This window comes from Balaenoptera physalus (assembly GCF_965194825.1).
Source record: "Balaenoptera physalus genome assembly, chromosome: 15".
Lineage (NCBI taxonomy): Eukaryota > Metazoa > Chordata > Mammalia > Artiodactyla > Balaenopteridae > Balaenoptera > Balaenoptera physalus.
In genome coordinates, this window is record NC_138894.1 from 49,027,196 (window position 1) to 49,041,108 (window position 13,913).

At 33.2% G+C, this 13,913-nt stretch overlaps 2 protein-coding genes across 7 annotated transcripts in view; one reads left to right on the forward strand and one right to left on the reverse strand.

The window, feature by feature from the left end:
* FANCL (FA complementation group L) overlaps nt 1–5,265 on the forward strand; it is a 77,735-nt gene extending 72,470 nt beyond the window's left edge. For 2 of the 4 annotated variants that reach the window (XM_082426297.1, XM_082426299.1), the window contains 6 exons: nt 1,203–1,286; nt 1,790–1,835; nt 1,915–1,996; nt 2,880–2,996; nt 4,335–4,406; nt 4,716–4,852. In XM_082426297.1, the coding sequence (XP_082282423.1) occupies nt 1,203–1,286; nt 1,790–1,835; nt 1,915–1,996; nt 2,880–2,996; nt 4,335–4,406; nt 4,716–4,751 (437 nt within the window). In that variant the 3' untranslated portion in view covers nt 4,752–4,852. Of the gene's footprint in view, nt 1–1,202; nt 1,287–1,789; nt 1,836–1,914; nt 1,997–2,879; nt 2,997–4,334; nt 4,407–4,715 lie in introns of all 4 variants that reach the window. The other 2 variants (XM_082426296.1, XM_082426298.1) reach the window with 2 other exon arrangements.
* Nucleotides 4,788–13,913, reverse strand: part of VRK2 (VRK serine/threonine kinase 2) — an 89,622-nt gene continuing 80,496 nt past the window's right edge. For all 3 annotated transcript variants that reach the window (XM_082426286.1, XM_082426284.1, XM_082426285.1), the window contains exons 12-13: nt 11,980–12,141; nt 4,788–5,164 (exon numbers count right to left, since the gene is read on the reverse strand). In XM_082426286.1, coding sequence (XP_082282412.1) covers nt 4,820–5,164; nt 11,980–12,141 — 507 coding nt within the window. In that variant the 3' untranslated portion in view covers nt 4,788–4,819. The remainder of the gene's footprint in view (nt 5,165–11,979; nt 12,142–13,913) is intronic.

A 13,913-nucleotide genomic window follows, 5' to 3' on the forward strand; every position in this document is an offset into this window, starting at 1 on the left:
TTCTCTTAGGTTATGACTAAATATACTTCTTATTTCTCATTGTTCAGCATAAACAACCTGGTATTTATTCATTCTCCCTATATTTACCTTTTAGCTCCTTTTTTTTCCTTCAGGCATTGATTTGCCCTTTTAGCACCAAGTTTTCAGCAAATTAATCAAAAGATTAGTTAATACGACCATTTTTGTTAAGTGAAAGTACTTTCTGGAGCCATTAGGTGACGTTGCTAAAGGCTAACGTGGAATATGTGTTCATGTAAAAAATGCATTAACCAATGAAATTATAAATTAACTTTTTGTAATTTTGTTTTTCTTACTGAATTACTTGGACTTACTTTTTTATTTTACTTGATTACCTCTTTTTGCTAGATCTGTAATAATTGTATTTATATTGTTGCCAACCTTAGCCAGAGGATTATGCTATAGTGTATAGAATTTATCAAGACATTTTTACCAGAAAAATGAAATCCAAATTAACCTTAAACAACCACACTATGTACCTTCAAAAAAAGCAATAAAATTTCTGAACTTTGTACATACTCTAGTACAGTTAAAATTTATAAAAGAATTTAGTGCCAAGTAGAAATAGCTTTTCCTTAGATTCTGTAAACTGTTAGTTGTTCTTGTTATTAAATGAACAGTTTCCAAAAATTTAATATGAATTGACCCCTTTGTTAACTTATCCAGGAAAGCTTCACAGGGAGATAAAGATTTCAGAAAATGTTTTTATAAAACTCAATTCTTAAACATTTATTTTTACCATTTATTGTATTTTTAGTCTTTTATGTTTGTTCTATTACTTTTCAAGGATATTACGATATCATTTAGATTATTTCTTAAACTTGTGACTTGTAATTTTTATATATTAAAGATTTTTATCACTCTAGAAAATTTTTATTCAAACTTTAATGGAATTCTGACCAGAATTCGTATCTAAACTAATTATATTAACTTATGGATTGGCTCTGTTTTTTGAAACTTGGGATCCCCAAATCTTTAGTCATGATCAAAATCTTCAAATTACTTTTTTTGTTAAATTATGAATTAGTAGTATATTTACCTTTATAAAAAACTATATATATACAATACAATTAGTTAATCTTTCCTTGGGTATACAATGAAATAAGTACCCAGACAAATACTCCTTTATTTTTTGTTTCATTATCTGTTCTACTTCTAAAAGCTTTAATATTCTTTTATTCTAGGGAATAATGCTTCGATAAATATAGAGGTAGACCCCAGGCATCCTACTATGCTTCCTGAGTGCTGTTTTCTTGGAGCTGACCATGGTATGAGATCTCAGGTTTAAATGTTTTTAACAGAATTATAAAATATTTGTCTACCACTGTAATTAAATATTATTCTAACATATTAATAGTAAACATCTTAAATGAAAATGTCTCATTGTGAACTGTGTACTTCTGTGTTTTTTTAATATATAATATATATGATTTAGATTTTCTAATCACGTACTTAGGAAACAAATCCTGTAATTAACAAATATGTATATTTCAAAGTTGCTAATAGATTAGATCTTAAAAGTTTTCATCAAGAGTAAAAAACTTTGTAACTGCATGATGACAGATGTTAACTAAACTTGTAATCGTTTTGCAATATATACATATACCAAATCACTATGTGGTACACCTAAATCTGTAATACAGTGTTATCAGTTATAGCTCAATAAAAAGAGACAAATTCTGTGCCAAATGTGACTTTACAAAATAAGAGCAGCAAACCCTAAATTATTAAACTTTTTTTTTTTTTTTTTTTTTTTTTTTAATATTTGAAGTGGTAAAACCCCTGGGAATTAGGCTGAGCAGAAACATACATTTGTGGTAGGTATCTTTGCAATATAATTGTTACTGTTCTATGATTTTACAAATTTAATAACAGTTTTTTTTTTCATGTTTTCAGGGATCCAGAAAATAGTCTGTTACAAAATTTGAAAGATGTTTTAGAAATTGATTTTCCAGCTCGTGCTATCCTGGAAAAATCTGTAAGTCCTATCAGTGCTTTGATATTCCAAATAGTGTTGCATAATGAAAGTCAAATGTTCTTTTAGGCACCAGAGAAAAATGAGGCTGAAAGGGAAGGAATTGGAAGAATATTATAACAGACTTCTGAACTGCAAGCAGCAGTTGCATCAAAGAACTTGTTAACCTTTGATTGGTGGTTTTAAGTGTACTTTTTTCATGGTCATTGTAGCAGTAAAGTGATTAATGACATCTTTATTATTAAAAATAGGGGGAAAGGTCCAATGTAGCTAATGAGATGTTTGGATTTTCTATACTATCTGCTTATGGATGACTGAAATAAAGTTCTAATTAGCTTGAAACAAGTGTTTGTGAAGGTTGGCAGCGTAGTTTTTCAAAATTGAATAGACACTACTACACTGCAAAGATAAACTAAGAATTGATTTTTGACAAAGCTGCTAAGAATGTAGACTACTAAAGTGGTGGGGATGTTTTTGTCTTTTTCCTTTAGTTGCAGAATTTTGAAGTTTAGTATAATCACCAGCTAATGTCAGTTCCTGTCTTTGCATACCGCAGTGGCATTATACTGATGTACATAGTGGGAATATTACTTAAGCACGAAACATCTTGTGAGCCAAAAGTAGAATCTGTTTTTTAGTATATGTATATTATTTATTGGATGAAAAAGGAAGCCCTCTCTTACAGATAGCTTTTCTAAGGTGTTAAATAGTGATGTGACTGTATTTTCTGTAACATAGCAATATAGTTACCTTTATAAAAATTTTATAAAAATTTAATAGTATGTAATACCATATTATTCATTCTTTTTTATTTCACCTTGTGTATTCTTATAAATATTTCATTTTTCCCCCCACCCCATCCCCCAATATTTCTTTTCTTTTGAAGGATTTTTCTATGGATTGTGGAATTTGTTATGCCTATCAACTTGATGGTGCCATTCCTGATCAAGTGTGTGATAATTCACGGTGTGGACAGCCTTTCCATCAAATATGTTTATATGAGGTAAAAATAAAAATATCAGTAAGACTAACAGCATAGGAAATATGCATATTTGAAATCTAAACAATCTAAAATCTGTTTAGTCAATAGTGATCTTTTATTGCCATTATCTCCTTTAACAGTTCATTCCAAATGTGTATTTCATTTCTTCGTGATTACTAATGAATCTATAAATGTCCTAAAGTATCCAAGAAGTGGGAAAATGTATCTAGAATATACTCATGGACTGTTTATTGATGCATAACAAATTAAACTGATGGAACATTGGAATCTTTCTGTAAATATCTCATGTAACCACAATGCAAACTCTGTAAACTCATCCAAGTAGGAGTAATGGTGGCAGTAAGGTGAAAGGGAGCTAGTACTGTAGAGTACATATTACTTTTTCAGGCTATATTTAAGTATAGAATAAATGTAATAATCCTACTTTTGATATTGAGAAGAATGCATATTATGATCTAAATAACTCACAACACTCTTAGTCAATGACACTTTATTTACTGTATATATAATACATGTGAAGTCTGCTTTCCTTCCTGTCTGCAGTCACTTGCTCTCTAGCATTCATCTTAGGGCACAGTGGACATATGACTAACTGTATGTGCATCTATATACAAAATGACTTGCAGTTGTATAGTGCTTTCAGTTTTTAAAAACTTCCTTAATATTACCTCCTGATTTTTGTGATTAGAGATAGTGGCTGGTGCTAGCTGCAGTTTAACAGTGGAGAATTTAGGTAGAGATGTCAATTTACCTTATATAAAATCATAGAATACTAGGTCTAATTATAGAGATACTCTTAAGGGAACATGTGCTTTCTTTTGTAATAATGAAAATTCATTTAATTTTTAAAAATGGATTGCCTCCTGCTTGTAATTAATGGATTGAGAATTAACCCTACTATTGGTGATTAAGATCAGAATTAAGACCTAAATTTTAAAGAGCCTACGATCTCTTTTATAGCAGGAGTTCTTAATTTGTGATTAATGGATTTAGGGAGGGTCTGTGAACCCCATGGACTTAACTTTTTGTGTACATCTGTTTGGGGGTAGAGAAGGTGCATACTTTTTATCAGATTCTTAAAGGGGCCTATAATTTGCTTATAAATCAGTGGTACAGACCTTGAAATCCATACTGGTTTCCCCTTGTTATTCAGCATTTTAGTAGTTTGGTATTGGCTCAGGAGATGTTCCTCTTACTCTTGCAAAAGAAAATTAAGAAGGCAAATCATCTGGCATAAAAATATAATGCACTCAAAAAGAAAAAAATATTTATTTGGAGTACCTGTAATATGTAATCATGTTGACACTGCTCCCTTTTTCTTCTCTTTAAAATCTTCAGTGGTTGAGAGGACTACTGACTAGTAGACAGAGTTTTAACGTCATATTTGGTGAATGTCCATATTGTAGTAAGGTAAGCAAATTATTAATCACATTTCATAAAATGTGCCTAGCTTCAGTAAAGTGTTTTAGAAGATAGCTGTATAGTATATCAGCTTATATAAAATTTTTGGAAACATCTGTCAATCTATGTATTTAAAAAAAAGAAATTTCTAAGATAAATTGTCCCTATTAACATTTTAATTTTCAGATTTCTCCTTTGATCAAAAAAACGTTAACCCCTTTTCTAGATTTCCTAGGTGATCTGAACCTTAAAAAGTATTTTCCAAACTCTATCAATCATTACACCATCTCTAATATAAAGCATTCCTCTTTTTATAAGCCACTTACCTTGAAAATGTCTGGGAGAAAAGCCTGAAATAAGAATGCAACATTTCTGTGAAGAACTGGAAACTTAAATTATCAAAAGGATTTTATTTGATATCTTTAGAGAAAATATAAAGCAAGACATACTAATATCAAAAGAAGAAGAATGGTGAAGCCATAATAATATACATCTGCCTTTATCTCTTCACTAAGAGTAAACTGGGAAGTTGTAAGCCAAAATCCTGTAGAACTGTCTAATTCTGTGACCTCCATACCAGTTGTAGAAGTGTATGTGTACCAAGATGGAGAGCTTGACTTGTTGAACATATCTGGACTGGTAAAATCTTGATGGGGTTCATAAAATGAACTGGGGAACTGTATACTGCTGAATTTTTGTGGAGAACTTTTTACTTCATTCAGAAATTCTTGAGACTCACAATATTTTTGTCTTCTCCTTGTGCTTTCCTATGAGAAAATACATATGTGTTTGTTAGGTTTGAGTTATCCAAGTGTTTATTTTGTGTACTCTATAAGAATGCTAAATAAAATTTGTTACACAAGATCAAGTTTTTGTGTGTTTTATTTTTCCTGAGAAGTTATTTTTAGGTTCTTGATTTTAAGCATTTATAAAGTACTTACCAGCATCAAACGACCAAATCTGGTTAATTTGATTGATGATTGGTTCTTTTAAACCAAGAAGTAGGCTATTTCTTAAATAATTTATAATCTAAAAATAGGTTAGAATATGAAAAAATAGTAATAATTAGAAGGCTTTTTGGTCAGTAATAATTAAAGATGCTAGAAGCACTGGAGCAAGATGGTGGGGCAAGTGCTGTGCACCCACAGACGACTGGCCTTAGCCAGTGGCCTGCCCCCTGCAGCCTCCTGCCGGAGCACCAGAGATTGACATCTTCCCATAACAGACCTCGAGAAGAGGACAGCTGGTAAAAATCTTTATTTGCCCAGAAGCTGATCTAAGAAAAGATGCTCACCCTAATCTCCTAAGCAAAAAGGAATCAAGCAGTCTATACAAATTAGTTTCACTGTGTCAAAAGAGATGTCTTGAAGGCTCTTTAGCTTCTCCATTAAAAAGAAATTATTGAGATAACTAACTATAAACTACTCTTTACTGCCTGAGGGCTAACAAAGTCACACAAATGCAATTTTCCTAAAGTTTTGTCAGCTTAATTCACTAAAGGCAAAATGAGTTAATAGTTACTCCAGTAGTCCCATAAAGCATTGTTCTTCCACAAAGAAAAAGAAATACACCATCAAATCATATTTCTAAAGGCTGAGAGCTACAGGTAAGCTAATCTAAACTGCATTTACATATAAGTTACATGTAGAAGTGGATGATCTAGTTAATCCCCGTCTAGGTAAGAATAGAAGTCAAACTACTAAAATTTCAAGATAGAATCATCTCTTGTGTGACCTAAATACCTTATCTCTCTTTAAGCAACAACAAATGATGTCAAATGGGAAGGCACTCATCAAAGGATTTAACTACCAGCTGTCTTCAGTTTACTGAGAGCTCTGATCGGGAGAGACAGTCTATGGCTAGGGTTGGAAAACTGTGGCTCATTGGCTAGCTGCCTGTTTGTGAGTAAAGTTTTACTGGTACATAGCCCTACTGACCACCATTGCCTTGCATTAAGCAAGGGACAGCAAAGAGGCAGCAGCTCACATCCTCCTTACTAGAAAACATCAGTCTTAGTAATTAACAGAGAACTACTAGAGAAAAACAGCAAGGTTAGATCACACAAACCAATGGGATCTGATATTTATAGAGCACTACACCCCAAAACAGAAGAGTACATGTTCTTTTCGATCGCAATTGGAATATTCACCAAGACAGACCATATCCTGGGGGTTGTGAAATAAACCTTAACAAATACAAAATTATACAAAGCATGTTCTCAGATAATAATATAAATTAGAAATCAGTAACAGAAGATCTTTAAACATTTGGAAATTAGACAACACACTCCTAATAACCAAGACATCAAAAGAAGTCTCATGGGAAAGTACAAAATTAAAATACAATATATAAGGATTTATGGGATGCAGTTAAAAGGGGACTCAGTAGGTCATTTATAGCATTCAATGCTTATATTAGAAAAAAACAGAGGTTTCAAATCAGTAGCCTAATCTTCCACCTGAAATAGAAAAAGAAAATACACCTAAATCAAGCAGAAGGAAAGAACAGGAAAATCTTCAAACATTTGAAAATTTTAAAAAACTCCTGAATGGGTCAGAGACCCAAGAGAAACTTAAAAGTATATTGAACTGAATGAAAATGAAAACGTATCAAAATATATGGGATATGGCTAACACACTGTTAGAAGGAAAATCTCTAATACTAAATACTTATATTAAAAAAGAAGTCTCAATTCAGTAATTGAGGCTTGTTTCTACCTCAAGCAACTAGAAAAAGAGAAAATACAGAGCAGAATGAAGGAAATAAAAATAAGAGCAGAAATCAGTGGAATCGACAAAACAAAAATAGAGAAAACTCAAAAGCTGGCTCTGTGACCAATAAAATTGATAAACCTGACCAAAAAAGAGAGAAAACAAACTACTGATATTTGGAAAGAAATATTACTATAGGCTTCAATTCCATTTAGAGAATTTAAATAAAGGAATACTATGAACAGTTCTACAAATAAAAATATAACAGCTTGGACGAAATAGACCAATTCTTAGAAAAGCACAAATTATCAAAAATAACTCAAGATGAAATAGATTAGGGGGTGGTAAACTGTGGTCTGCAGGCCAAGTCCAGCTCAACACCTGTTTTGTAGAACCTGCCACCTAAGAATGGTTTTTACATTTTTAAATGGCTGGAAAAAATACTCTGTGACACTTGAAAATTACATGGAATTCAAATTTCAGTGCCATAAATGTTCTGCTGGAACTCAGCTATACTCATTTGTTTACCTATTGTATATGATGCTTTTGCACTACAATGCATAGTTGAACAAAAGAGAGACCATATGACTTATAAAACCTAAATATTTACTGTCTGGCTCTTTATAGGAAAGTCTGTCCACTCTTGAAATAGATAATCTGAACAGTCTTAGTAAAGAACTTGAATTCATAGTTAAAAAAGGAAAAGAAATCTCTAGGCCCAGACGGTTTCACTGGAGAATTCTCTAAAGCATTTAAAAAGAAACACTAATTCTACTCAATCTCTTCCAGAAATTAGAAGATGTCTCAACTCATTTTATGAAGCAAGCATTACCTGATTCCAAAACCAGAAAAAGACAATAAAATAAAAAGAAAACTACAGACCAACAGTCTTCATTAGAGATGTAAAAGTCGTCAACAAAATACTAACAAACTGAATCCAATGACAAATGAAAAGAATAATACGACATGACCAAGTGGGGTTGATTCAAGGAATGTAAGAGTGTTTCAGTATTCACAGTAATTCACAGTATTCACATTAATCAATGTCATCAACCATAGTAACAGTATAAAGGTGAAAAATCATATGGTCATATTAATAGATATAAAAAAGCATTTGACAATATTCAACACCCATTCATAATAGCTCTCAATACACTACAAATGGAGGGGAACTTCAAGTTGATAAAGAACATCTACCAAAAATCTACAGCTAACATCATACTAAATGGTGAAAGGCAAAAAACTGGAAGAAACTCGTATGTTCTTCAACACTACACATCCATACCTCAGAATACTACCTAGCAATTAAAAGGAATGAACTATCAATAGATGCAAGATTTGCATGGATCTCACGGGTGTTATGGTGAAAGAAATAAAGCCAATCTCAACAAGTTTACATAGTGTATAATCTGATTTATACTGACATGCTCAAAATGACAAAACTATAGTGATGCAGAAAAAGACCAATGCTTTCCATGGTTTAGGACTGAGGAGACAGTGTCACTATAAAGCAAAGTGAATAAAGTTACCATTATCAGGAATGGATAAAGAAGACATTAAAAGTATAACAAGAGAATATCATGAACTACATAGTGCTGACAAATTTGACAAGTTAAATGAAATGGACAAATTCCTTGAAAGATCAAATTACCAAGACTGACACAAGAAGAAAAAGAAAATCTAATCATCACTATATCTGTGATAGAGAGTAAATTCATAATTTGAAATTTTACTACAACAAAACTCTAGACCTAGATAGTTTTCTTTCTAAACTGTCATTTTTATGAAAGGCAAATCTTACTGAGACATTTTCTGAACATAGACACTTCCCTCTAATGTAACTTATATAATGACTGGAAAACAAAACCATACAAGGATATTGAGAGAAAAGAAAATTTACCAACCACTATCCCTCATCAATGTAAATATAAAAATCTGTAACGGAAAAATAGCAAATTGAATTCAGTATGACAACACATCACGACTAAGTGGAATTTGTTCCAGAAATAAAATGTTAATATTCAAAAATCAATGCAATTCATTATACTAGTAAAGGTGAAAAATCATATGATCAGCTCAACACATCCCCAAAAACAACTTAATACCCATTCATGACGAAAATTTATTCTTCAACAAACTATAAATACAACGAAATTTCCTCAGCCTGATAAAGGGCATTTAGGAAAAACCTACAGTTAACATCATACTTAATGGTGAAAGAATGAATGCTTTTCCCCCTAAGATCAGGAACAAGGATGCCCACTCTCATTACTATATTGAGTAGTCAGTATAGTATTAGAGGTCCCAGCAGGTGTAATAAGACATGAAAGGAATAAATGAAAGGCATACATGTTGGAAAGGAAGAAGACTCTATTTACAGACAACATGATTGATGATATAGAAAATCCTAAGAATACAAAAGAACTGCTAGAACTAATCAGTGAATTTTAGGAAGATCCCAAGACACAAGGTCAATATACAAAATCAATTTTATTTCTATATACCAGGAACAAATAACTGGAATATAAAATTTTTGAAAAATGACATATACAATAGGATTAAAAACCAAAATATTGAGAAATAATTTTAATAGAAGATGTATAGGATATCTACACTAAAAACTACAAAACATTGTTGAAAGAAACAAATGGAGAGAAGTATCAGGTTCATGCATTGGAGAACTCATATGTTGCTGGGATTTCATTTTCCTTTAAACTGATCTTTAGATTTAGTGTAGTCCCAATTAAAATCCCATTGTGCTGTTTAGTGGGAACTGACAGGGTGATTCTTAAATTTTATGGAGGGAACCAGGAACTAAAATGGCCATGGCATCTTTGAAGAAAAGAAAGGGGTTGAAGGACTTAAACTACCTAATTTCAGAACTTGCTGTAAAGCTACAGTAATTGATACAGTGTGGAACAGACTGATAGAAAAGAGAGTCCAGAAATAGACCCATGCTTATATAGTCAGCTGACTTTTGAAAAAGGCTCCAAAGAAATTTAATTAGGAAAAGGAAAATCTTTTTAAGAAATGGTACTGGGATAACTGGCTTTCAATATGGAAGGAACCTCAACCCCTATCTCACACCATACCCAACTGATTTGAGATGGCTCATAGACCCAAATATGAAAGCTAAAACTATAAGCCTTCTAAAAAATATATAGCAAAATAACTTTGTGACCTTGAGGTAGGCAAAGATTTCTTTACAGAAAAAAAAAATAAGTTGATAAATTGAATTTCAAATAAAAACAAATACTTCCTGCTCATCAAAGACACTGTTAAGTAAATGAATAGGCAGGCTGCACACTAGGAGAACATATCCACAATATAGACATTGGACAGGAGACTTATATGTGGAATATATAGAGAATTCCTACAACTTAATAATAGAAAGACAACCATTCAAATAAAAATGGATAAAACTTGAAAAGACACTTCACAAAAGAAGGTATATGAATGGGCAGTCAGCACAGGAAACGGTGCTCACAATTATTAGTCATCAGATAAAGATAATTGGAATCACCACGAGATACTAATATACACAGGTTGACTAGAATTAAGACTGACAAACACCAAATAGTGGGGAGGATGTGGAATGAATGGAACTCACGTATGTTACTGATGGGAGTATAAAGTGGGAAGTATTTGTCAGCTTTTAATAATGTTGAACATACATCTGCCCCATGACCCAGCAATTCCACGTCTCAGGACAAACAAAACATATCCATAAAAGGACTTGTGTCAGAACATTCAGAGCAACTATATTCATGGTGGCTTGAGACAGGGGCAGCCCAGGTACCCACTAATAGGAGAATGGATATGCAAATTATGATGTAGTTATACAATGGAGGGTTGAAAAAGAGCACTCAAGAATATCTAAATTTTGTCACCAAGCAATATTTGTCTTTAATTTTATAAATGGGAACTATAAAATGTGTCCTCTTGAAGTAGATTCCTTTATATCAATTTGAAAATAAAAAAAGGAAATGATGCTACTATTGTTTTATAACAGAATAAATGCAAAAGATTCCTATTAGTACTAAAAAAAAGCATTTTTCTCTCTAGATAAACTTGTATGCTTGCTAGTTAGATGAGAAATGCCTAACTTGTAGGCTTCTAAGTTTTGCCTTGGCTGCCAGGAAGTTCAGAGCCAAATTCAGTGCTCAGTTTAATGATTAACATCCCAGCTGCCTGATTAACCAATTGTTTTTTTTTTGGGGGGGGCAGGGGGGAGATAGAAGATGGGAGCATTATCTTGTTCCATATTGTAAACTACCTGAAACCATTTGGAGAAAATGATGTTGAAATCATATAAAATGTTAGCCGTTTTGGGAAAATTTTTTTTTTTCACTGCAGATATAAATACCTTGTATGCTTCTCCTTGTCAAAAAAGGTTAAATTAGGAAAGACTTTTGCTGTTGCCTGAATGAGGCATCTGCTAAAGGTGAGTCACTAGCCAAACAAATGATCGGATGATATAAAAGTACATCATTTTGAAATACAACCACAGTGACAGGGACCCTCTCACATCTGCTTATGGGTTAGACTGGAGGAGCCAACGTAACAGTACGGAATACAGTGAGTCCCTCATGGATCGTAGACGGCCTAACAAATTCAAGTGCACTTCGTTAGATTCTCGGGCTAAAGAAAGAAATCAGATCTGCACGCAAATGTGCTCACTGTCATTCTGTTTCTATGATAACTGGTTTTGGCTGCTTTGATTTTATCCACTGGATAGGATATTTTCTGTCCTTTCTCATTTAACAAAACTGTACAACCTTGGCCCTCAGGAGAAAATAAAAGTCTTTATTCCCAAAGGGCATATTCTAATGTAATATTAAGGGAAACAACAACAACAAAATGCCTCTCACCTGCGCTGTTTCACTGTTAAACAACCCAGTCAGCTTCTCCTCCTCTTGCACTTTTCTCCACGTTGCACAGGACTCAGTACTTCTCTCACTGGGGCCTTTTTTTTCTAGTAACCTATTTTGCATCTGATTGACGTGCTTTGTTGCAGCCTGTAGTGAATCAACCTGTTGATACAGAGTTAAGTAATAATATATAAGGAAAACTTCTGACACTTGTAAAAAAAAAAAAAATGCATTCATGTCCAGATTCTTGAAAATTTTATACTTGCCAAGCTTTGAAACAAGGAAGAAATAAAGAGGAAACCAACAAATGGAAATTATAGAAAAGTACAGTAGTTGGCAAGATCCAGGCCTTTTCTCATCAATAGGACAAGACCAATTAAAATCAGTGTCACTGTCGTGCACTCTTTAGAAATTATCTCTATAGATAACTTGCTTATTGAAAACAGCATTTTTACAGAAAACTGTCACATTTGAAAACTGCACATGAATTCATTATTAACCTTTGCTGGCAGTGGATCCAGGACATCTTTTCAGATTAAATTCTTATTAATTAGAATCTTAGTTTTCTATCATTGAAGTGAGCCTAATTAATGTGAACATACAAAAGGAGCTTATGATGTTGCTTACTTTTTTATACAGGTAATTTAACCTTTGAGCAGATGAATAACAGTCCATGTCATCTAATACTGTGTACCAGTATCAGAGGTTAAATTCTACAACAAGCTTGCTGTCTCTAAGGTTTCTTTTTCACACCATGCTGTTATCTGGGGGATGACTGGCTCTCAATAACCTTGAAGTAGACACAGAAATAGAAGGGCAGATCCCACAATACAGTTGGAAGATTGAAAGCCACAGTGAAGATCCTTATGTGAAGTATTTGTTCAGCAGCTTCATGTTTACAGCAGCTGAAAGTGCCATCACCTTTTTTCATGGGTTAAATAGGGGGCAGAAGATAGGAACAGTACAAGGGGAAATAATGGAGTAGCCAGTGCCAAACTAGAGAATGAATTATATTGGCTGGGCAAGCAGAGCCTTAATTTGTAGTCTCTCAACTTTTAGCTTCTATTGCCAAGTGTGTTCACTCCTTCCCTTTAAAATATGCTGGTGTTTTGTGGCTAGGTTTAAGCTGTCACAACACCATTCTTTATTCACCCCTCCTCCTGGATCCCAGCTTCTCAAAGGATAGCAAAGCCATTGCTTCTCAGTAACCTGGAAATTGGAATTGCTTTCTGGTCACTCAGGGGTTTTTTATTTCTACCACTCAACTCTCCCCAACTCCTAGGAAAATTCATGTGTAACCACCTTCTGAGCCAGTTTTCCATTGAAGTTATCTTGGTAATAAATGCCCATCATACCACTAGTGTGAAACAAAGTGTTTCCCAAGGCTGCTGTACATAGTTCTATCCTACTAAAACGCTGGCTTGCCAATCATTATGAAATGTGTTCTGTGACAGAAAGGATTAGTTGAGATATTGAGAATTTTAGTGCCTCCTATATGCTAGGCACTTTAGGTATAACAGTTTTTGGTCTGGGAGGCTCTGATGTACAAACAAAATTCGGTCTAATATATTCAGCCCTCTCTGAGGCCTCCTGGAAGAGACAGTGCCTCCTGGATTTGCTGTCAGTTGGCTGGATGGTTAAGTTGTGCTGCCATGAGCACTTCTAGCTAATAAACAAAATGATATCCAATTTATGGAAAATTACTATTTCTAGGGAAACTTTTAAAATGGTAAGAGTGAAGTGGGATCATGAAGTTTAACACTTAATTGTGAACAGAGTAAAACTTTTTCTCAAAGATAAAAAAAAGTAAATATAGAAGACACTCTGGGTATCCCACATAATCAAATAGAAGGATACTATCCAAATGTGTGTCACTTTCCAGAAAGTGGCTATTCAAATAAGGTAATTTTTATTTAATTCTTCATTGGCACTTC